This window comes from Stegostoma tigrinum, chromosome 18, assembly GCF_030684315.1.
Source record: "Stegostoma tigrinum isolate sSteTig4 chromosome 18, sSteTig4.hap1, whole genome shotgun sequence".
In the NCBI taxonomy this organism is placed as follows: Eukaryota; Metazoa; Chordata; class Chondrichthyes; order Orectolobiformes; family Stegostomatidae; genus Stegostoma; species Stegostoma tigrinum.
This window is the reverse complement of record NC_081371.1, coordinates 6,183,278-6,208,909: the sequence shown is the minus strand read 5'-3', so window position 1 is coordinate 6,208,909 and position 25,632 is coordinate 6,183,278. Positions and strand designations below refer to the sequence as shown.

Sequence of the window (25,632 nt, the reverse complement as noted above, 5' to 3'; positions counted from 1 at the left end):
TAACAACTCTAGCTTCGTCACAATTTGTTTGGGGCTGTAGTAGCACAGTGGTAGTGTCCTTTCCTCTGAGCCAGAGACCCAAGTTCACTTGACGTGTGCTATACCAACTCTAAGCAGGTTGATAAAAAAACGCTACATTAGCAAACTAGATGTGGGAGTTCACTGATTAAATTTTGTCCAGCCGCTGCTCACTAGTTTTATTTATTCAGTGAATATCCAAATTCCCAGAATCAAGCAAAAGCATGCAGATTTGCTGAGTTTGAAGTGAAACTTCTACCATTTTTGTTTGGGTGGGGTTGGGGGAAAGGGAGCACATAACATAGTCTGTGTCTTTTTGCAAGCGCAAAAGGGCTTTTACTGAGGCCCCAGCAGTGGCAACACAGGGGTCCTGCCTTGTCCTGAAGCTGTTTTGCAAGGACCAATTCGTTTTGCGGTGGTAGGTCAAAGCCTACCTTGCGACTGATAGGGATCTTCATAAGAAACTCAACAGCAACCTCCTGAAGGATGGCTGCTGCTAGATGCTGAGCAGGAAGGTTATTTCATATGGGGCACCACAGTGGAAATGGGCAGTAGGTGGATTAAACAGGTTATTGTGGAGTGGGTAAGCAAGGTGCCCCATACGTGGCTTCATCACTAATTGATTGAGGCTCCAGAGTTATAAGTGGCCATTCCCCTTCATAATTAAAGAAACCAATGGGCAGATCAATGTTGGCACTTTCATAAAACTCTTTTTCTCCCCTCCTGTTGATTACGGTTTTCGTTACCGTCTTCATGATCACCCACACTCTACACACAGGTGATGCTGTATCTCAGTGCACATGCTGTTTCCCACTCCATGGGTGCTGCTCTTTTTGACTGGAATGTAAAAGGCACTGTCCCTTTTAGCCTCAGCGCATCTCCAAATCTCACCTCCAGATCGGCAGGCTACCGGGCTTACCTTGGACTGCAGCTTGCTGACCACAGGTTAACTGTTTGGTCTGCTTTGATAATCCACCAGATAGTCCCACTCCAAGTAACTACTACCCACTTGATTTCACTGTCCCCCCTATCTCCTCCCACACTATATATTGAGCTCAGTGATCCAATCATGAGGAGATCTTGATCAGAACTGGACATTGGGGTTAATCTGGATTTTGGGTACGGGTGAGGAACTGGCATGAGATTAGCTGCCCATTAAACCTCTCTCTTGATCACAAACAGGCCTAATTTCACCATTCGTTTTTGAAGAAGAGAAAAAATATCACTTCAGAGAAGAGACACAAGTGACCATTAAGACGATCATCCAATTTTGGGATGAGAAACAAAATTTCTCCCGCATCAAGGCATCAACGTTTGAAATCTGACCACTTGCTTAGCTTTTCTGAGTGCTCACAATTTCTCACCTGTCCCAGAGGCAAAATACGACCTCGATATTTGGAGGGCATGAATTCAGTCATGATAATAAATCTGCACAGAAGAAGATAAAATTGATGTCACTATTTCAAACTATCATTGAATGCTGCAGCACAGATAGTGGTCATTCAGTCCTTGTACCTTTGCAGTTCATGGTACACGAGGAACATAAACAGAACAGACTGAAATACATGTAACACAGAGGCAGCAAAGAACAACATAATCCCAATTCATAATGGAGCCCCATTCGAAAACATACAGTCTAGACTTCATCAGCAACAAGTAAAACAGTTAATGAAAATCCTTTTCCAAATGTGCAGAATTGAACAAGATCTCTTTTGGGAACGGGTGTGAAAATATTGCATCACCTGTAATATACCACTTACTATTTTTATACTAACAACCGTGGAACTAGCCTCTTTCAGAGGGCAGTTAAGAGTCAGCCACATTGCTGTGGGTCTGGAGTCACATGCGTGTGAGACCAGGTAAGGATGGCGAATTCCTTCCCTAAAGGACATTGGTGAACCAGGTGGGTTTTACCCAGTGCAGCAAGTTTTCATCGTCACTATCATGGAGATGAGTTTGGAATTCCAAGTGTATCAATTGAGTATAACTTCCACCAGCTGCTAGGGTGGCTTGGCATGGCACCTTCTATCTGACATGACCTGAGAAAGTGTGCAGGCTTTGGTACAAATCTAATCGACTTAAAAATGATACATTTTGAGCCGAATCTTACACTCTTTTGGCTCAGTGCAAATTGTACTGAGTTTGTTACAGGGATTCTCACTGTAAGATCCAGTGAAGTTACTGACTGCATCTTACCAAACTCACTTCATTAACTAGCTTTCCCAGCAGCAAACTGTCCCTCACATTTAATTCTAGCCCAACCATGTGCTTTCGGAATAAGTTCCATTCATGGGATATATATGAAAAGACTGCCATCCAACATTTCCTCTGCGCAGCCACTTCGGCAGTCCATATTTGAGACCTCAGCAATCCATGCAGGAAAAGATGGGGAGCATAGCTGGCATCATGGTTGGAAGGCTACTGTGCATGTGGACAAATGTTGGCCATCTGGGCTCGCTCCTCAGGAGCAAAGTAATGATACAGCAGCTACAAAGTCACATTGTACACAGCGTATAGCTGGCATGGGTAACTCTCCCTCAACATAGACACCATTCTCTCACCCAGGTCGTTATGTAACCACCAGGCTTTAGTTTACCCGTCCTCAGCTAAATGCTATCCAAGCACCTTCCCTGGGCCCCTCCTACTCCGTTCCCAATGCCCAGTTTGTCCAGTTGGGGAATGAGTATCATCGACAGGGAAGCAATAGGACAATTCCAAACACGAGCACTTACTGAAAGCCAGCAAAGAGAAACATGAAGGGGATGTCTGCAGTTCAACCCCATAATGTGAACCCTATGCTGGCATCTTGTCCTTGCCAGCCCATGGTGGTCTGTTGCACCCAGCTGCTGCCTGCAGGAACTGGGTGTCAGTCGGTATCTGCCTACCTTGTCGGGTCTGATGTAGCTGAGCTCTGTCAATGCACAAGGAGAGCTTCCTCCAGCTCAAAATCCTCACCCTTCTCCTCAGATGCCCCCTCAGTATCTATCGCATTACCTCCTTGACTCCTCCACATGGGCAGAGCACGGTGGTCTCTCCTGCAGCTTACCACGCTGTTGTACATACCACGACTCCCATGTCAGCAGTGAACTCCTTGCTGCCTCTACACGCCCCTCTTTGCACTCTCCTCAACAATCAACAGACACACCCCGAGAACTGCAGTTACCCCACGCCTCTGACTGAATTTGACTGGCTGTCTTTGAACATGACAGACCAGACCCCTGGCCTGCTCCCAGCCTGACAATGAACAAGTGCCCTGACAGCTGCTGCAGTATCTGCAGGAACTGGCAACTGACAGTGTCCTAGTGCCTGGACTGTGGTCAAACAGTACCCCTGAGTGTCGGTACCAGTACCCCAGGCCGATAGCTGCTTTGGCCTGAGGACTCAACCATCCACTTTCCAACATTGCTGTTTTGGTTGAGTGACAATGCAATGCATTTGTGCAGGCGGCTGGTGCATGTTGTAGGTATCAAACTGATGTCTTGCATTGTCGTATAGCAAGATAATTCTGTTCACTGACTCCCCCAACACGCACCCGATCAGCTCCGTATGGTGTGTCTGAGCAAAGGAGCACATCAGTCCTGCAGCATTGATAACCTTTCTGGCTGAGGTGCCAAAGTGCTACCAGGGGAGACAATGGCCTAGTGGTAGTGCTGCTAATCCAGAGACCCAGATAACGTTCTGGGAATCTGGGTGGGATTCCTGCCATGGCAGATGTTGGAATTTGAATTCAATAAACTATCTGGAATTAAGAATCTAACGATGACCGTGAATCCATTGTTGATGGTCGGAAAAACCCATCTGGTTCACTAATGTCCTTTAGGGGAGGAAACTGCCATCTTCACCTGGTTTAGCCTACATGTGGCTCCAGACCCACAGCAATGTGGTTGACTCTTAACTGCCCTCTGGGCAGTTAGGGATGGGCAATGAATGCCTTCACCCTATGAATAAATAAAAACAAACTGGCACAGTACGACAAGGCAAGAAAAGGCAATGTTTGCTGTGAGTATGCATGTAGATGCTAAGAGAGCTGCAAGCTTCCTCAATGTGTGAGCCTGGCAGCTGTCCGTACTCACAAAATATCTTTGCTGTAGTCTTCCAATGCTACTTGCCAGTGTGCCCTGCAATGCCAGTCTGTTCATTCCAGAGCACCCTGCCAAGGTGGCCTGATGATCGTTCAGGGTTGGCCTGGACTAGGGGTGGCATGCATCTGTTTCCCATGCATCATGCTCTGAGTAACATGGAGACGCCTCACAGTCAGCAGTGAGCTGAATTCGCCTGGTACCCGCGCTGAATTCCACATCAAGAATTCTCAATGTCCAGTTTGTTCTGTGTGTTTTGGGAAGAGCGGAAGTTGATTATTAATGAGGTGAGTTGGGTCATTAATGAGGCATTTAACAAGCCATAATTCCCCTTAATGGGAAAATTGCCTCTCCCCAGTGAGAAACACGCCTTGCTGCTTGTGTAAATGCATAAAAGATGGAACAAAATGGGCCTTGTTGAACTTTTCATTCCATTCTGCCACAAATCCCATATGGCTTAGACTTCCGTAAGATTCTGTCCTGTGTTTCCAAAGATCAATTGAAGACTAAAAGCTCAGACCACACTATTCACAGTGCCTGGTTTGGGATGAATATTATTTGCATGCTGCACACCATGACCGATTAGACTACCACTATCTGTTCTGTATTCATCTATATAACATGAACATTTAGGTCAATATTGAATCAGGCCATGTTTGTCACCAAAGCAACTGCAGGGGGTGCTCTCACTGCACATACAGTTGGTGTTTCTGTAAAGTCAATGCATCCCATGAGGAACTTTGTGATAGCTTGTAGGAAAATCTGTTAACAGAAAAACTGTATTGCAAAAGGCATTCAGGCAACAGATCCATGAATCCAACTATTCAGAATTCTTTAAAAAAAAGTGTTGCAATGATGAAGATTGGCTGCAGGAGGAGATGCGATGTACCTTGTATTGTTCACACCCCAGGGTCAGCAAGGGGCTGTGAGGGCTCAATGAGGGGAGAGGAGTGCAGGGGCTGGGAGCTGGGGTGGAGGGTATGGAGAACTGGGTTTCAAGGAGACAGGAGAAAGGAGCAAAGAAGGACAAGCAGCTACAATGGGCACATGACATCTGGTTCTGATACAGCGCAGTGTGAGTGCACAGCGAGGGTATCTGAGGCAGCCTGTTCTAGTGGCTTGGTACCAGGTACCTGATTGAATAAAGTAAACGAAACTGCATGCGTCATAACTAACTTTATTTAAACTACAACGAATGTTGCAGACAATCTGTAATTTCACCCCATTTATGGGATTACAGCCATGGGATTTGGGCCATAACAAGTTGCCATTTATTATATTTGAGATTGAAAGTTGGATTATATTTGTACAGAAACTTTCATCACCTCAAAATGTTTCAAAGCACTCATTAACCAACAAAGTTTTTTTTCTGAAATGCAGTTACTGCTGATATTATAGGAAACTTGGACATCAATTAGTTCACACGAAGCTCCCACAAACAGCAAGATAACACTGACCAGGTAATCTGCTTTTGTGATGCTTATCAAGGAATATTTGCCTGGAAACCAGGGAAAATTCCTCAGCTCTGCAAAACAGTGTTACAAAGTTTTTTACAGGCCTACTTCATGGAACAGTTTGACGCAATGCCTTTTCAGGCAAAATTTCAGACAGAGTGGCACTCCCTGATTGAGCCTGAATCTCGGGAGTGCTGCCCTCCACTTGCAGGCAATACAGCAGCTGAGATCTCTGACATTGAGGACCATTGGAGACTTTATCCTGTGCTCCCAATGTAACTCTTAGAATGGCCAAAGAAACTGGTTTGCAATGGACTGTGTTTGCAATGGTCACCATTAGGCTAACCTTTTTTGTGTTATTCCTTTTTTTAAAAAATGAATTCAAATTTCACTATCTGCCATGGTGGGATTTGAATCCACGTGCCCAGAACATTAACCTGGGGATTCCGGATTACTAGCCCTGTGGTGTTATTACTACCTCCCTCGTAAAAACCCATCTGGTCCAGTAACATAATTAGGGAAGGAAATTTGCCTTCCTTACCTAGTCTGCTCTACACGTGACGCCAGACCCACAGCATTGTAGTTGACTCTTCACTATCCTCTGAGCAATTGGGGGTAGGCAATATGTGCTTCCCTAGCCAACAACATTCACTTACATAAATTGAATAAAATTTTTATAAGTGCAGCAAAGGCTACCATGCTCTAGAATGGGTCTGCTCAGTCACACCAGGATGAACAGAGTTAACCCAGAGTTCAGCAACACGGCCCAAAGCATTGTCCTACAAGATAAGAAGCAGCCAACACCATAATGAGGTGCTGGTGAATAAATGCAACTGTTTCTCCCTAAAATGGCACTCAAGACGGTAAACCAGCAACTTTGAAATTGTACAAATGTTTAACATTCATCGCTAATTGCCAATATAAGTGAGTGTCTATTCCAAGTTTGGATGTGGAGTGTGTATTTTCACCCATCAACTGGCCGGTGCAAGGAAGACAAATGTGCAGACTTCAACCTGATGTGATTCATAAAAAAAGGAAGGAGCTACCTCATTCCAGGCTAACCTGAGACCAGCAGTTTCTTAGTCAGGGCCTGAAAACCCCACTGTACGAAAACTCCTCCACTGCCCTGTTGTGTTCACCCTGTCATCACTGACGGCAGTCTGAAACTGACTGCTATCCCTGTGCCCACAGCATCGCATTGAGCATGTGCCAGTCATACTTTCCATGTACGTGTTCCGCCCAATAGCCATAAAATTACCTGAGCCCGTGGAGTGAGGATAGGGCACGTCAGTTTTCCTCGGGGGTGCAGGACAAGGCCGAGGCAGAAACGGCACACTGATCACCACTTTTACAAACCAAGTGTCATGGATCAAAGGTGGGACAATCTTCTCATGTGCTGGTGTTGATGTCACGAAGCCTGCAATGTGACAACATCAGTAGCACATGCGTAGCTCCAGCCTGTTGCGTACACCAGCAACCTTTTTGACATTCAGAGTCATCACCATTTTTATTTATATTTTTAAGTCAGAGGTATCCAGACTTCAGAAACACACTACATGTTCCTTTAGCAGGCCTCAATATTCACTTAAACTCAGCCAGACTCCCTCTGAACTCAACTACCCTAAAAAGAAATTGATCCAAGGTAGTGTGGAACACCTTGTCAGAGGCAAGCAGACATCAAGGAGAATCCTACAGTTTCTTGTAGGCCCATAAATGGTAAAAGAGTGAGAAGTGTAAGTGATAAGAGCCTGAAAAGTGGATTTACATATAGAGGTAAGGGATATGGATGACATATTAAATGAATATTTTTCTTTTGTTTTTCCCAAGGGAGCAGATGCTGTCCAGGCCATGGTGATAAAAGGAGAAATTCAGTCGCTGAATTGTTAAGAATAAGAATATTCAGTAAGCTGTCTACTTACAGATGGCAAGGCACTGAATCTGAATCCAGAGACCGTAAGAAGTGAGAGGGGAAGTTGCAGAGATACTGACCATAGTTTCTCAGTTTACCCTAGACTCAGGGTGCTGACGTGGACTGAGAAATTACCCTTGTTTAAGAAGTGTGTCAGGAGAATCTCAGCAATTACACACCAGTCAGTGTAACTTCAGTAGTGTCACAGAAACTTCTAGAAACAATCATTTGTTTTAGAATTAAAAGTCGCACGGAGTAATAAGATTAGATTCCCTACAAAGTAGAAACAGGCCCTTTGGACCAACAAGTCCACACTGCCCCTTGAAGCATCCCACCCAGACCCATCCCCCTATAACCCACACACTCCTGAACACTACGGGCAATTTAGCATGGCCAATCCACCTAACCTGCACATCTTTGGACTGTGGGAGGAAACCGGAGCACCCGGAGGAAACCCACGCAGACACGGGAAGAACATGCAAACTCCACACAGACAGTTGCCCGAGGCTGGAATTGGTGCTGTGAGGCTGCAGTGCTAACCACTGAGCCACTATGCCGCCCTTAATTAAATTTGCTCACATGTTCTGAAGAGATAACAGAGAGGGCTAATGATGGCAAAGCTGTTGGTGGGCTGCACATGGTTCTCCAATAGGTGTTTGACACAGTGTTGGAGAAGAGATTTGTGAGCAGGTACAGAGCTCATGCAATAAAAGGTACAGCAGCAGTGTGAATACAAAACTGCCTGAGGAATAGTATGCAGAAATAATGATTAGTGAATAGTTTTCAGGCTGGAGAAAAGTTCATTGCAGAGCTACTCAGGGGTTAACGTTGGGACCCTTGCTTGTCCTGACGCATATTAATAAGCTAGATCTTGGTGTAGGGGTAATATTTCCAATTTTGCAAACGATACAAAACATGGAACAATTATAAACTGTGGAGAGGTCACGGACAAGTTGCTGGAGTGGAAGAATAGGTGAAAGATGAAGTTCAATGTGAAGATGAAGTGTGAGGTGGTACATTTTGCTGTAAAGAACATAGACAGATAGTACAACATGAAACATACCATTCTAAGGAGTACGCATGTGTAGTTCTACAGTGGCAGGACAGCGGAGACAGCATTTATTAAAGCACACAATATCCTAGGCTTTATTAACAGCAGCATTATGTTCAAACTCAGCTGATGTATTGTGTATGGTTCTGGGTGCCACATTTTAGCAAGCTTGTGAATACATTGGAGAAAACACAACAAAAGATTTCCAGAAATGGTTCCTAGGATGAAGAACTTCAATTATGAGTATAAATTGTACAGGATGAGATTGTTTTGCTTGGAGAGAAGGCAGCTTTGGGAGGAAATGGCAGGTTTCAAAATTATGATGGGTCTTAACATTATGGATGGGGAGAAACTTTCCCCACTTGTAAAGTGATCCAGAATGAAATGGGCACAGATCTTAAGTGATTTTACAAAAGGAGCAAAGGAGAGGTGATAGTTAGGATATGGAAGGCACTGCCTGGCAATGTGGTACAGGCAGGTTCGGTTGAAGCACAGAAACAATGTACAGGCTTACGGGATAAAGGCAGGAGAAGGGCATTAAGACATTGTGGTCATTCGGAGAGCTGGTACAGACAGAATTTACCAAATGGTTGCCTTCTGCACCCTAACATATCTGTGATTCTGTGAAGGAAGTTCCATTTTTATTTTCCAGTTTCTTCAATTCCACAGCCAACAGAAATTTAAATCCCAGCCCAAAGCCCTGTTTTTCTCCCCACAGATTCTGCCTGGTCTGTTCCACATTTCCAGCATCTAGACTGTTTTGCTTCTGTATAATCGCATCATTGTACTCTTGCCTTAGTGTTGTTAAACCCATCTAATCATCTGGAATGCAAGGCAGATAGTCTCTTCTAAACATTGAATACGGTTTGAGAGAAAAAGGTTTGAATTTATTGCACACTTTTTTACAAGTGTCTCAAAGTGCGTTACAGCCGAATAAGTATCTTTGAAGTGTAGGCTAAGCTGAAATGTTGGATAAAACAGCAATGACTAGATTACCTATGACGTTCTGTGATGATCACTGGAGAGAAAACATTGATCAGGACACTGGAGATAACAGCCCGTGATCTTCCTCAAAGTAGTGACAGGGAGCTTCCATACCCACCAAAGAGAGCATACAGGAGCTCACCTTTCATTTAAAAGGTGCACCCACTGTGTACTGCACTGAAGTGCCAGCCTAGTTGTTTACACTCCAGCCTCTGCAGCCCATGAGCCCTCAACCTTCTGACTCGGAGGAAAGACTTTGGAACACAGAAAGCAGGAACAGGCCATTCGGCCCCTCCAGGTTGTTCAGCTGTTCAACCAGATCACGGCTGATCTTCAACCTCAAAGCCATTTTCCTGCACTAGCCACATATTCCTTGCCATTTCCTAGAGAAAAAGATACTGCTTTCAACTGAAGTTAAATTTATTGCTTTACTTGCAGTTTTATTTATTCAATAATGTTTCTAAGACATTTTGCCACATAGTAAATACTGTAAGAGCATTGTACATTTCAGCAAACACCGGAGACAGCAAAACAAATCCTTGATCTATCCTGTCCTTTTCATCCGAGAACAGTTATTTTTGATGATGCTGTTTTGGGTCTCACCAGTATTCTGAGATAGTCCAACAAATAACTCACTGGAAACTCTGAGCCATGTAATTTCCAGCAATGGCTGAAAAGCAATTGGGAGCTAGGAAGGTAGGAAGCAACACTCCAAATGGTCAGGGAGATGAAAAGATGGGCAATTGATACATCGATTAAAGGAGGGCCATAGCTGGTAATCCCACAGCAATGTGGTGGAGCCTATGCATTTAGGATGGATAATAAATGCTGGATGACCAGCAATACGAATCATAATAAACAGTTCCCAGAATTTTGACACAGAGACAGAGTAGGACAAGTTGAATGAGTGGGAAAATGCATGGTAGGTGAGGTACAATGGGAGGCTGTCTGCTTTGGGAGCAAAGAACAGGAAGGCAGCTTATTACCTGAGTAGCTATAAATTGAGAGAGGGGAACGTGCAGCAAAACCTGGGTGTCCTCATACACCAGTCACTGAAGGGAAGCAGAGATAGCAAGAACTGCAGATGTTGTTCAGCGATAACACAGCATGGAGCTGGGGAACACAGCAGGCCAGGCAGCATCGGAGGAGCAGAAAAGCTGACGTTTCGGGTCGGGATCCTTCTTCAGGGTCACTATCCTACCTACCTTCCCCAGCCCCATCCCTCCTCTCTCTATTTAATTCTGAGCTCCCTTCCCCCACCCACATTTCTGAAGAAGGGTCCCGCCCTGAAACGTCAACTTTCCTGCTCCTCTGATGCTGCCTGGCCTGCTGTGTTCCTCCAGCTCCATACTGTGTTATCACTGAAGAGAAGCATCCAGGTGCAGCAGGCAGTAAAGAAGGCAAATGATATATTAGCCTTCCTTTCAAAAGGAATGGAGTCCAGGAGCAGGGATATCATGCTGCGAGTATACAGGGCCTTGGAGTGTTGTGTGCTGTTTTGGTCTCTCTATCTGGAGAAAGACCTGCTGATTATAGAGAAAGTGCAGCAATAGTTTACCAGACTGATTTCTTGGATGGCAGGACTGATAAATGAAGAGAGACTGGATCCATTAGGAATATATTCACTGGAATTTGGAAGAATGAAGGGGTTCTCATGGAAACCTATAAAATTCTAAAAGACTAGACAGGGTAAATGCTGGAAGGATGTTCCCAGCGAGTCCGGAATCAGAGGTCACAGTTTAAAGATATGGGGTAGGATGTTTAGGACTGAAGTGAGAGAAATTTCTTCACCCAGAGAATGGGTGAAGCCAAAACATCCGATGTTTTCGAAATGGAGTTAGGTACAGTTTTTAGAGCTGAGGGGATGAAAGGAGATGGGGAGAAAGCAGGAACAGGGCACAGAGTTGGATGATCAGCCGTGGCCAATTTGATTGGCGCAGCAGGGTCAGAGGCCTACTCGCATTTTTTACATTCTACATTCAACGTTCTTTGACAACAAAACATTCCTTACCCTTGTGAATGACCAGCCACTCCACATCCAACCATGGAGCGGAGGAAGACAAACCAGCCATAGGTGTGTGCAAAGGAAGTCAAGCCTGAGTAATAGGAACTCCAGACAGTGACCAGTAGAAGAATCTGGAACAGAAAGCAAAGTCAGAAACCAAGGTTCCAAAAACGATCAATTTCCCAAAAACCTCAAGTGTTACTCACTCTGGGCACGCTGCTCCGAAAGACGAAACAAAAACTTTGGAACTTTTGCCCAAGGCTAACACCTGAAGGCAGGTGTTACAGTCTGAGAGCGCTTTCCAGATACACCTGGTGGCAAAATATTATTCAAGTTTTGAACTCTTGGATACTTGCCAAAAATATTTGAAGAAAAGCAAGAGAGCCAATTTCAAAACATTTACGTCATTTGTTTTTCTAAAACAAGGAAGGGTAGAATTAGAGCAATATGCGGGCCAGGCAGGGGAACAGCAGCAAATTGTTTTCACCTCAAAGACCTCAGGGATTCAGTTGAGACTTTACAACAATTCAATAACTTCACAGACGATTGTCTTTCGCCAAAAGAAATATTTTGTTGACTGAACTCAAACTGTCAAACTTCTGGAGATCTACAAACTTGCATTCTCTAAATAACTGGTCCAGGGCATAAATGATTGCCCCAGCAGAATGGTCACTTTGCCTATATACATAGTAAAGCTTTGTGCGTAGCATAGACTATCTACGCTGCAGTAATAAACTAGTTAGCTGCTGTTCTCTTAAAATTCAATAAATAATTAAGCCTCCCTCTGCAAACTGAAGTAATGTCTGCATTCATTTCACCCACAAGACCCAATCTCTCTCTGTTTCACAGATGATGAAACACAAGGCGTAGAAGCAGGGAGGGGGATTTGGGTCTTTGAGATTGTTTGTCATTCAATAAGGTTAACATTGACTTTCTACCTCAACTTCACCTTCTCCGATCCATTAATCCCCTCAGTGCTCAAGAATTCATCAACCTCTCCTTGAATATACTCAACAACTGAAGACCTGTGGCAGAGAATTCCAAAGATTTACATCCGTCACTACCAACCACTCCTCTTTGCTTTGTATGTAGTAATATTTTGGCATCTGGGAGTAAATAAATCCCATACTGAGTAATGAGACCAAGACTGAACACAATCCTTATGTAGCAAAGCCTTCTAACTTTTATATGTCAACTCCTTTGTAATAAAAGCAAACATACTATATCCTCCAGCACACTTGAAACATTAAATGTGTTACTCTCCACATGCTGCCAAAGTCTCTCCATTACTTTGAGTTGTATTTCAGATATCCCACGTCTGTGATATGTTGCTTTTATTTGTATCATTTTTTATTCCTGATAACTCCCTGAACAAGGTGAGGAGGCCAATAATCAGGGCAGTGAAGTACACAAGGAAATTAAGTAATATGCGTGAAATGTAATCAGTGATTGTCTCAACTTCCTGTTGGCTTCGCAAATGAAATGAGGTCCGTAAGCCCACAAAATATTTCTGGAAGTCAGTAATTCATCAGTCAGTTAGTCAGTAAACCAAGGGGAATATGATATTCAGGCACCAATATTCTATTTGGTATTTGCTAAGTTCAAAAATGAAAGAATTTTGATTGCACAAAGATACATTTTGTTTCACCTTGTGAGAAAAGGTATTTCAAGCTTCTCTCTCCAGCCTTCCAATTTCTTTAATGGCCATGTTGCCTATCTGATTTCGGATAATGGATGAACAGAAATTTGCTCCAATTAAGCATTGATAAGCCTGAAACCGATGCATTTTGCTCCTGCCAAAATCTCTATTCCCTAATCACCCTCTCTCTTTCAATAACGTGAGGTTGACCCTGACTGTCTCCACCTCAATGGTTGGCCTGACACCGAGATGAGCTTCCAACGGCACGGTCACATCGCCACTAAGATAACCTGTTACTACAACTATAACATTACCCGTCTCTGCTGCTACCTCAGCTCTGTTGCTACTGAAAGCTTCATTCATACTTTTGCCACTTACTGACTTGACTATTCTTGCACACCCCCGATAGGCATCTCACATTCTACCCTTGGTAGCCTTGAAGTCTTCCAAAAGTGCTACCCATTTCCTACTTTTCACCAAATGCCATTTGCCCATTATCCCAAAGCTGTTTGTTTTTACTCATTTGTGGTATGTGGGTGTCGTTGGCTAGGCTAGCATTGATTGCCCGTCCCTAGTTGCCCTTGAACCACTGCTGCCCACCTGCTGTGGGTTGCCCCCACAATGCCATTGGGGATGGAATTCCAGGATTTTGACCCAGCAACAATGAAGGAACGGTGATGCATTTCCAAGTCAGAATGGTGAGTGGTTTGGAGAGGGACTTGAAGGTGGTGATGTTCCCATATATCTGTTGCTCTTGTCCTTCTAGATGGAAGAGGCTGGAGATAGAAGTGGTCGTGGGTTTGGAAGCCGCTGTCTGAGCATCTTAGGTGGATTTCAGCAGTGCATCCTGTAGACAGTACACACTGCTGCTACGGAGTCTCAGTGATAGAGAGGGTGGAAGTTTGTGGGTGTGGTGCCAATCAAGCAGGCTGTTTTGTCGTGGATGGTGTCAAGTTTGAGTGTTGAGGCTGTAGAGATGTTCGCTGAAGAGGTGGGTTTGGTTGCAAACATTTTGCCACACTACTAGGTAACATTGTCAGTGTGCCTCCATGAAGCATCAGTGTTCTGTCCTGCTTGCTATTTATATGCTTCAGTTGTAGATGCTGGTGTGTTTGCTGAGCTGGGAGGTTTGATAGCAGACGCTGTGTCCCCTTGCTGGGTGACATCCTCAGTGCAGTGGAGCCTCCTGTAAAGCGCTGTTATCTTGTGCTGGTTCGAACTTGTATGGTCTGGCTTTTGCTGCTTCCAGTAGGTGCTGGTAAGGGACAAAACGTCTGCCATCAAACCTCCCAACTCAGCAAACACACCAACATCTACAGCTAGCACTTGAGCTACAAATCCGCACTCAAACCCTGAATGTGCTTCAGTTTGCTGGGGTGTTTGGTACTGCTTCCGGTTCTGTTTCTCAGTGGTTTGTAAACTGGGTCTAATTCAATGTATTTATTGATGGAAATCTGTTTAGAATACCAGGCCTCCAGGAATTCTCTGGCATGTCTCTGTTTGGCTTGTGCAATTACTGCTGTGTTGTCCCAGTCAAATTCGTGTCCCTTGTTGCCCGTGTGTCATGAGACAAGTGAGAATTGGTCGTGTCTCTTGGTGGCTAGCTGGTGTTCATGTATCCTTATTATCAGTTTTCTTCCAGTTTGGCCTACGTCGTGTTTCTCACAGTCCTTTCATGGCCTTTTGTATATTACCACAGTTTTGCTACTTGTGGGGATGGGGTCCTTTATGCTCGTCAGTGGCTGTCGCAGGGTGGTAGTTGGTTTGTGGGCTTCCCTGATACCTAGGGGTCGGAGTAGTCTTGTGATCATCTCTGAACAATCCTTGATGTATGGGAGGGTGATTAGTGCGTCTGGCCATGTTATGTTGTCTTGTTGTGGTCTGTCATGGAGGTAACAGTGGTTTGTGCTTTTTGGGCATCTATTCCTTTTGAAGACTCTGTGGAGGCATTCCTGTTCTGCTTTGGGTAGTTCCGGATTGCTGCAGTGTGTTGTGGCTCGTTTAAACAGTGCCCTGATGAGGCTCCATTTGTGGAAATTGGGGTGGTTGCTAGTGTAATTGAGTATCTGGTCTGTATATGTGGTCTTTCCATATAATGCTAGTGCAGAGTTCCCTGTTGCTTTTGCATTCTACCATTATGTCCAGGAAGGGTAGTCGGTTGTCCTCTTCCTTTGTGAATTTTACCCTGGTAAGGATTTAATTTATTTGTCAGTGCAGTTCTTCTAGTTTTGTGTGTTTGACAATTAGGAAGGTGTCATCTACATGAGGGGTATAGACGGGGTGGATAGCAAAAAGCTTTTTCCCAGAGTGGGGGACTCAATTACTAGGGGTCATGAGTTCAAAGTGAGAGGAGGAAAGTTTAAGGGAGATATGCGTGGAAAGTTCTTTACACAGAGGGTTGTGGGTGCCTGGAACGCGTTGCCAGCGGAGGTGGTAGACGCAGACACGTTAGCGTCTTTTAAGATATATTTGGACAGGTACATGGATGGGCAGGGAGCAAATGGACACAGACCATTAGAAAATAGATGACAGGTTAGACAGAGGATCTTGATCGACGCAGGCTTGGAGGGCCGAAGGGCCTGTTCCTGTGCTGTAGGTTTCTTTGTTTCTTTGTTTCTTTGTTACATGTTGGACCCAAAGTTTGGGTTGGATTGTTGGGGAACACCAGCTAGCCACCAAGAGACACGACCAATTCTCACTTGTCTCACGACACATGGACAACGTGGGACAACACATGCATCATCGCACAAGCCAAACAGAGCCATGCCAAGGAATTCCTGGAGACCTGGTATTCCAACTGGAACTCCATCAACAAACACATTGAATTAGACCCTGTGGACAAACCACTGAAAAACAGAACTGGAAGTGGTACCAAACATCCCAACAAACTAAGCTTAGCTATAAGCGGGGAAGAACACTGACACTTCAGCGGAGACGCAGTGACGATGTTACCGAGCAGGGTGACAAAACATTTGCAACTAAACTCAGGGGCTCGGCGAGCAGGTCTACAACCTCGTCCACAGCCCAAGCTACAAATCTTCGCGAAAACTTTAAACACTTACAGGTGCAACACCCTCAAACCGGCCTGTAGATGGGAAACAAATAACATCCGACTGAGTGCAACCACGACAACTATACTTCCTGCACGAAAGCCTCAGAAAACAGGTACTGCCACAAAGCGTAAAATACAAACCACCTATCAACAACCCATGGGCATGGAGAACAGCTGCACAGAATGATAGGGGTTATGATCAACAATGCCCACAACTGCCTCTACAAACACAAGCAGAAATTTAGCACCAAAAAACTTTGTTCTCCAATGCAAGGATGGACGTCCACCAACACACCACAACAGGGGGCCAGAACAAAGAAAAGAATAACTCTAAAAGATAAACTGTCCAAGCTCACTCTCAGCAACAACATGGACAATGCGGAAACATGGACCAAGAACATCTCAGACAGTCCACTTACAGTCACTGGGAAGAGCATCCTAATATGCTGATGGATTTATAACTACAGAGGCACGAAAAAAGCTAACTTCCCAGCTTCCCAGGAATTGACATTGAAGAGCAACGGACTCACGGAAGTAATACAACAGATCATCAGACAGACAATAATCCCATCATGGAGGAAAAAAAGAAAGTTGAAACACATTCAACACAGAGGACAGCTCTAGAAAGACTTGAGAAATAAAGGAATGTTGCAATTGTACCAGTGGGAAAAGGATGTGTGACAGTAATCCTCAATGGAGCCCAAAACATTGAGAAAGCCAATGCACCACTGGCAGATACTGACACCTACCAACAGATGGCGATAGACCCAACACCACAGTTAGGAAACCGGATTAAAACAACCCTGAAGAAATTACACAACTCGGGAGACATCAGCAAGGCAAATTACCAAAAAATAGAAACCAGAAGTATCCAATGCACCCCGTTTCTATGGACTCCCAAAGGTACACAAGCTGGGGGGCCCCCATCAGACCCATTGTCTCACTACTAGGCACACCGACATATAGGCATGCTAAAGAACTACAGCAAATATTGAAATATTGAGCTGACAACACTACCCACTCCATCCATTCAAGAATTCCTCAACATTATCAAGGACACCAGAATAGAAGACGACGAGATAATGGTACCCTTCAACATAATGGCACTACTTACATCCATAAATATTGAACTAACCAAAGAGACAATTGCCACACTGCTGGACAAATTAAGTAGGCAGGCACCTTAGGACATCAACAACATCAAAAAGAACATCATTGTGAAACTACTAGATCTGTGCCTCACAACCCACCTCATCTTCAACAACGGCAGATACAAACAAATTAATGCAACATCAATATCAGGACTGATTGCAGAAGCAGAATTGCAAAGGTTAGAACAGACAGCGCTCCCACTATACACACCAAACTTTGCAATTATCAAAATGCACAAAACTGGACGAAACTCACTGACACATGAACAACATACTCACCAGGATAAACTTCACAAAAGAAGAAAAGAACAGCAACAAGCAGGACAGAACACCAACACTTCACGGAGACGTACTGACAATGTTACAGAGCAGGGTGACGAAACGTTTGCAACCAAGCCCAATTGCTCGGCGAGCAAGTCTACAACTTCATCCACAACCTGAACTACAAATCTTCTCTAATTCTTTAAAGTTTGAGTGTTGTTGGAGCTGCCCCATCCAAGCAAATGGGGAGCATTCCATCACACTCCTGACTTGTGCCTTGTAGATGGAGGACAGGCTTTGGGGAGTCAGAAGGTGAGTTACTCACCGCAGTATTCCTAGCCTCGGACCTGCTCAGTACCTGAAGAGTCGCAAATGGTGCTGAACATTGTGTAATCATTGACGAACATCCCCACTTCTGATCTGAAGAGAAAATTATGACAGAAGGTATGACAGGGAGAGGTGTACTACAGCTTCAAGACCCCAGCAACTGCTACTGAAGAAACTAAACCTAAAAATCCTGGTTTTGTGGGTGCTTGACCCCACTCGTTCAGGCTGCTTCTACTGCTCCAACATTAAAACTAAACCCCAACACTTCACAAATTGTTCACTTCAATGGTTCTGAGTAGACCACTCATTAGCACTCTTTCTCATTCATTCTTCATAACAGAACAAGGACCAAAATACACCTCTTAAAGCCATAATATCATCACAAACAAGACCTCAGTTTTAAAATTCCCGTCCTTATTTTCAAATCCTTCCACAATCTGGCCACTCAGCACCTCTTGGAAACTCCTCCAGCCCTTCAGTTTTCCTAGAAACTTCTACACCTTTAATTACAGCCTTTTGAACACCACCAGTTCCAATATCACCAGCACTGTCATGGCTATAGCTACATTCTTCAGTTACATAGACTTTAATCTCGAGAATTCCTTCCCTAGTTCTCTTCATAGCTCTACTTTGCTTTTATATTTTGAGGCACAGTTTGAAACTACAACTAAGATTTTGGTCATTTTACTTGGCCCAGTGTTCATATATTCTTTTATATTGCCTGGGTGCAATGTCGTTGTTGACATTAACTTTTTAAAATTGCAACGTGTTTAAAGAATAATTTTTAAGCTTACCTTCCAACGGCCATACCTGTCAGCCAGGTAACCCCAAACCCAACTGCACGACATGAAGCCTAGAAACACCATCTGAAATCATTTTGTTAATGGCAGAAATTAGTCAGAGCTTGGCCTTAATTTCATTCAGTCCTCCTAACTTATTACAACTTTTTAAAAAGTGAGAGACCCCATCATAGTGCACTGTGCTCACGGCAACCACTCTAACTCCTCAAAGCCCTTTTTCAAAGATCAAAAATGTACATTCAGAAAGCAATCATCACATTTATCCTCCAACCACAGAATGTGAAGCAACTCTAAAACTTTTACCAGATCAACAGCCGCATTTAACAAAAGAGACGACAACACAATATAAAACTATAAGAGAGATCTCATTTTGGTCGAGTGCAGAGCCCTGGTAGGGAGTTTTGAAATCTACAGTGCCAGCTCTTGGTTAAGAATTGGGTATCGCTGTTGAAAATGGAATTCAATGTTTTGGAATAACTTCTTGGAGACCCATCATGACTCCATCAGCGAACAATTCCTCCGCCCCACTTTTACAAGCATATTATAAAGAATTTTGTCTGATTGTGTGTTGTGCACCTTGTGTTCTTAATGCAGCGTGCTACAAATAATTTATTGGTATAACATTAAATGGAAAAAACACAAAGCATTGGGTCAATCCAGTAAACTGGAGGATATAAAGGTGGACAAAGTAAGGAAAAATCTACATTAACAACGGCAAACAGAATTTTTATTCATTCACGTGACCTGGGTATCACAGGCTGGGTAAGTATTAATTGCCTATGCATTGCTGCCTTTGAGAACATTGGAGACGAGCTGCCTTCTTGAACTCCTACATTCTATTTCTGTAAACATACAGCAGTGTCGTTCGGGGAAGTGTTCCAGGATTTTGACCCAGTGACACTGCAGGAATGAGATACATTTTTAATTCAGGCTGCTGAGTGGCTTGGAGGGAACTTGCATATAGTGGTCTTCCCTTGGCATTTGCCGCTCTTGTCCTTCTAGATAGAAGTGGTCGTGGGTTTGGAAGGTGCTGTCTGGGGATCTTGTGTGAATTTCTGCAGTGCATCTTGTAGACAGGACACACTGTTTCTACCGAGCATCGGCGGTGGAGGGAGTGGATGTTTGTGGGTTTAGTGCTAATCAGGCAGGGTTGCTTTCTCCTGGGTGGTGTCAAGCTTGTGTGTTGTTGGGGCTGCACTCATCCAGGAAAATGGGGCATATTCCATTAAAAACAGAAATTGCTGGCAAAGCTGAGTAGGTCTGGCAGGTTCTGTGAAAAAAAAATCAGAGTTAACTTGTAGGGTCCAGTGACACTTCATCAGAACTGATGATACCTAGGAAAATGTCAGTTTTTATGCAGAAGATAGGGTAGGAGGAGGGGATAAAGAGTAGGCGATAGGTGGGGATGGAGCCCAAAGGCAGAAAGGAACAGTTGGACAGAAAAGGAATATATAATGATCTGGCTAGGAGAGTGAATAGCTGTTGATGGAGACTGTTAGTGCCTGACAATGGGTTGTATGTAATAGCAGACTATGTGATCATGATGTGGTGTGTGAGGGTGGGAGCTGGGATATTGGGGAGTTCAAGCCCTGAAGTTATTGAACTCGACTTTTTGTCCTGAAGGCTGCAGGGTTCCCGAACGGAAATGAGGCGTTGTCCTTCCAGCTTATGCTGAGCTTCGTTGAAGAACTGCAGCAAGCCTGAGACAGGGATAGTGGCCAGGGAACAGGGGCGGTGTGTTGAAATGACAGGCAATGGGAAGCTCAGGGTCATTAATGCTGGCAGAATGTAGATGTTCTTTAAAGCAGTCACCCAGTCTACGCTTCATTTCTCCGATGTAGAGGAGACCACATTGTGAGCAGCGAATACAGTAGATTAGATTGTGCGATGTGCAGACAAAGCACTGCTTCACTTAGAAGGTATGTTTGGGCCCTTGGATACTGAGGAGGGAGGAGGTAAGTGGGCAGGTGTTATGCCTTCAGTGATTGCAGGGGTGCCATTGGGGTATGGTGGGAGGCAGGCGTGGTCTACTGATGATCTTCTGGATGTGGATGCTGGTGGAATGGTAGGTAAGGACAAGGGGATCCCTATTGCTGTGGGAGAAGGTGGGAGAGGATGTGAGGGTCAAAGTGCGGGAGATGAGTCAGACCTAGTTGAGGGCCCTGTTGACAGCGGTGCTGGGGAATCCCCGATTGTGGAAGAAGGTGGACATTTTGGAGGCTCTCTTGTCAAAGTTGGTATCATTGGAGCATCGGAACATATGCAACTGAGACAGACAAACTGGGAGAATGGAATAGAGTCTTTATAATGTATAATCCAGATAACTGTGGGAGTCGGCAGGTTTAAAGTGGATATTAGTGGCCAGTCTATCCCCAGAACTAGAAACAAATGTCAAGGAAGGGAATGGAGGAGTCCAAGATGGACGAGATGAAAGTGAGGGCAGGTTGGAAACTGGGAACGAAATTGATAACATTTCCAATTCTGGATGAGAAAGGGAAGCAGCATCAATGATATCATCGATATATCGGAGAAAGAGTAGTGGTTTGGAAGCCAGAATAGGACTGGAACAAGGAATGTTCCTCGTGCCCCACGAAGAGACAGGCATAACTGGGGCCCATGAGTATACCCATGGCCTCACCTCTGACCTGACAAAAATGATAGGAGTTAAAAGAGAAGTTGCTGAGGGTGACGAAGAGCTCAGCCAAGCCGAGGAGGGTGGGGGGTTTGATGGTTCAGGCCTCGGCTCCTGGAAGCAGCAGTCCCTCCCCTGCCAGGATGGTCTCAAGGATCTCCACATCAGAGCCCTCAACCACGCCCGACCCATCTCCCACACTTGGGCTCTCACCCCATCTCTTCCCTTCCACGACAGCGATAGGGTTCCCCTAGCCCTCACCTATTATGCCACCAGGATCCACATCCAGAAACTCATTACCCACTATTTCTGTCACCTCCAGCGAGATGCCAGCACCAAACACATATCCCACCCCTCCCCTCACTTGTCTCTTCAGGGCACCTTGCTCCACCCTTCATTCCGAACAACACGCCACAGCCCCACTGCAACATCCCCTGCAATCGCCAAAGGTGTACCACTTGCCTAGTTAGCTCCTCTCTCCTCAGTATCCAACAGCCCAAACATACCTTCCAGATGAAGCAGCACTTTATCTGTACATCACATAATCTAGTCTACTGCATTCACTGCTCACATTGTGGTCTCCTCTACACTGGGGAAGCGAAGCGAAGGCTGGGTGACAGCTTCGTAGAACATCTACATTCTGCTTGCATTATTGTCCCTGAGCTTCCTGTTGCCTGTCATTTCAACATCTCACCCTGTTCCCTGGCCACTATCCCTGTCTCAGGTTTGCTGCAGTTCTTCAACAAAGTTCAGCGGAAACTCAAAGAACAACATCTCATTTTCCGTTTGGGGACCCTGCAGCCTTCAAAATCGAGTTCAATAACTTCAGGGCTTGAACTCCCCTATGTCCCAGCTCCCACCCTCACGTACTACACCTTGTGATGACGCAGCCTGCTATTACATGCAACCCATTATCAGCCACTAACAGTCTATCAACAGCCATTCGCTCTCCTAGCCTGATTGTTATCTACTCCTCTGACTCTCCAACAGTTCTCTTCTGTCTTTGGGCTCCATCCCCACCTATCGTTTACTCCTTACCCCCTTTGCCCAGCCTATTTTCTGCATATAAATTGACATTTTCCTAGCTACCATCAGTTCTGCTGAAGTGTGTCCAGACCCAAAATATTAACTCTGATTTCTCTTCACTTATAGCTTAGTTCTTCCAGCAATTTCTGTTTTTGTGTGTGATTTACTGCTTTATTGGTTTTTATTTAATATTCTATCGCACTCCTGACTTGTGCCTTGCAAATACTAGAATGGTTTTGGGGATTCAGAAGGCGAATTACTCGTTGCAGTATTCCCGGCCTCTGACTTGCTTTTGTAATCACTGTACAAAAATGGTGAGTCTAGTTCAGTTTATGGTTAATGGAACCTTCAGAACGTTGATAGTAGGGGTTTCAGTGAAGATGATAACACCATTGAAAATCAAGGGGAGATTCTTAGATTGACTTTTATTGGAGGTGGTCAATACCTGGCATTTACATGAAATGAATCCTCCTTGCCACTTATCAGTCCAAACCTGGATATTGTTCAGGTCTTGTTGCATTTGAAATGGACTTCTTCTTTATCTAAGGAGTAATGAATGGTGTTGAACATTGTGCAATCATGAGTGAACATTCCCACTTCTGACCTTATGATGGAGGAAAGGTCACTGATGATGCAGCTGAACATAATTGGGCCGAGGGCACTGCCCTGAGGAACTCCTGCAGAGATGTCCTGGAGCTGAGATGACTGATTTCCAACAACCACAACCATCTTCCAATGTGCCAGGTATGACTCCAACCAAAAGAAAATTTGTCTCCTGATTCCTATTGATTCCAATTTTGCTCGGGCACCTTGATGCCACACTCAGTTGAAAGCAGCCTTAATGTCAAGGGCCATCACTCTCACCTCACCTCTGGAGTTCAGTTCTTTTGGCTGTAATGAGGTGAGGAGCTGAGTGGCCCTGGCAGAACCCAAACTGGGCATCACTGAGCAGGTTATTGCTGAGCAGATGCTGCTTGATAGCGCTGTTATTGACACCTTCCATCACTTTACTGATGATCAAGAGTAGACTGATGGGGAGATAATTGGCCAGGTTAAATTTGCCATGCTTTTTGTATAAGGACATATCTGGGCAATTTTCTACATTATCAGGTAGATGCCAGTGTTGTAACTGTATTGGGAGAACAGCTTGGCTAATAGTGTGGATAGTTTTGGAACACAAGTCTTCAGCATTATTACTGCAATCTGATCAATGGCCTACAGACTTTTCAGCATGCATTACCTCCAGCATTTGCTTCGCATCATTTGGAGTGAATCAAATTGGCTGAAGACTAGTATCTGTAATGCTAGGGCCCACTGCAGGAGGACAAAATGGATCATCTAATTGACACATGCAGCTAAAGATTGCAGCGAATTCTTCAGCCTTATCTTTTGGATGATGTTCAGGGCTCTTCCATCATTGAGGATGGGGATATTTGTGGAGCATCTTCCTCCAGTGAGTTGTTTAATTGTCCACCACCATTCACGACCAGATGCGGAAAGACTGCAGAGCTCTGATTCATTGGTTGCGGGATCACTTGGCTCTGTCTATCATTTGCTGCTTACGCTGTTTGGCATGGAAGTAATCTAATGGTATAGCTTCACTAGGTTATACCTGGTGCTGCTCCTGGCAAGCTCTCCTGCACTCTCCATTGAACCAGGCTTGATGGCAATGGTTGACTGGGGGATATGCGGGGCCATGAGGTTGCAGGTTGTGCTTAAGGACAATTTTGCTGATGTTGATGGCCCAGGGCACCTATTGGATGCCCAGTCATCGGTTTGGATATTGATTTGAAATCTGTCCCATTTAGCATGGTGATAATACTGTAGCCAGACAGGCCACTAAAAATAGCTGACTTACAAAAACAAAAGACAATAAATAAAGCATGCTGGGAAGTTTTGACCCAAGAGTGGCCAAAATAATCTGTGCTAAAAAAAAACTAAGCTGCAGACCCAGACAGGCTACAGATGCAGACAGCACAATATACAATTGACCCAGCTCATTCCCAGGACAATAGGAAATGCTGAGTTGTTTTTCAGGACAAAGGGGCACTTCGTAAGCTATTTTGGGAAGGGCTACCTGACCTATGTGCCTTCAGGAATGGAGGCCCAAGGACTAACACACCAACGCCCGATTGGGTCTGATCATTCAGGGTGATCGAGCCCTGACTGATCCATTAGTAGGAATTGAAGATCCCCGCAACTGGGTGTGAACGCTTCCAGGTATAAGAATCGCTACAACACCACCCTCAGGAGTCGCAACTCGAGACCAACACCATGAGTAGGCGGCAACCCTGGGGCCAACAAGAGCAGAAGACCAGACGATCATTGCCACATGGCTCAAAACCAAGATCAAGTGTGGTGGCATTTGATCATTCAAAGTTAAGTTAAAGTGTAAGATACTTAATTAGATTTATAGTGTTAATTGTTAGTTTGTAGCCTATTTTGTAATTATGGCATTAATTGTGTTGAAGTAGATAAAGATCATTTCTTACTACTATTAAGAGTTGACTCAGTTTCTTTGTTGAATAGAAGGGTTAAAACACATTGTGAGGCAGGTGCAGCAATATCACATAATGTTATGGAAGGTATCCTCAGTGTGAAGGTATTTCAACAACAACTGTGCAGTGGTCACTCTTACCAATACTGTCATTGACAGATGCCACCAGCAGATTGGTAAGGACGAAGCCAAGTGCATTTGCCCTTCTTGGTGGTTCCCTTATCCCTTGCCACAGACCCAATAGCAGCTCTATGTCCTTTAGGACCCAACAAGCTCATTCAGTGGTACTGCTGCCAAGCCACTTTTACTGAAGGGCATCGAAGACTCCACCCACAGTGCATTCTGCACCCTTTCCATTTTCAGATCCTTCCTCTCAGTGATGTTCAAAATAGAGAAGTGCTGATTCATGAGCCAAAGCAAGATAGTGAATTGTAATCGTTTGGCTATTTTCTTGCTTAAACTGAAACCATGAGACTTCTAGGGCTCCAGAACCAAGATTGAAGGCTCCCAGTGCAACTCTCTAACAAATTCATATTACCTTGCCATTAACTCTGCCACTGGTGGGAGAGGACATATCCAGAAACAGTATTGATGGTGTTTTCTGAGATGTGGTGTGGCAGGATTCCATGAGGTGTGACCATTTCAGGATTGTTGGTTGTTTCATCCAGCCTCCAATTTTGGCACTAGCTCCCAAACGTCAATAAATATAACACTGAGGGGTCAACCAGAATGAGTTTGACATTGTCG

General features: G+C 44.6%; 1 protein-coding gene across 4 annotated transcripts in view; it reads right to left on the bottom strand.

Moving 5' to 3' along the window:
- Window positions 1-25,632, bottom strand: part of svopl (SVOP-like) — a 119,716-nt gene that overhangs the window by 40,800 nt on the left and 53,284 nt on the right. For 3 of the 4 annotated variants that reach the window (XM_048548535.2, XM_048548536.1, XM_048548537.1), the window contains 3 exons: window positions 18,725-18,796; window positions 11,507-11,631; window positions 1,383-1,446 (listed from right to left, as the gene is read on the bottom strand). In XM_048548535.2, coding sequence (XP_048404492.1) covers window positions 1,383-1,446; window positions 11,507-11,631; window positions 18,725-18,796 — 261 coding nt within the window. Of the gene's footprint in view, window positions 1-1,382; window positions 1,447-9,637; window positions 9,845-11,506; window positions 11,632-18,724; window positions 18,797-25,632 lie in introns of those variants that run through there. The other variant, XM_048548538.1, reaches the window with a different exon arrangement.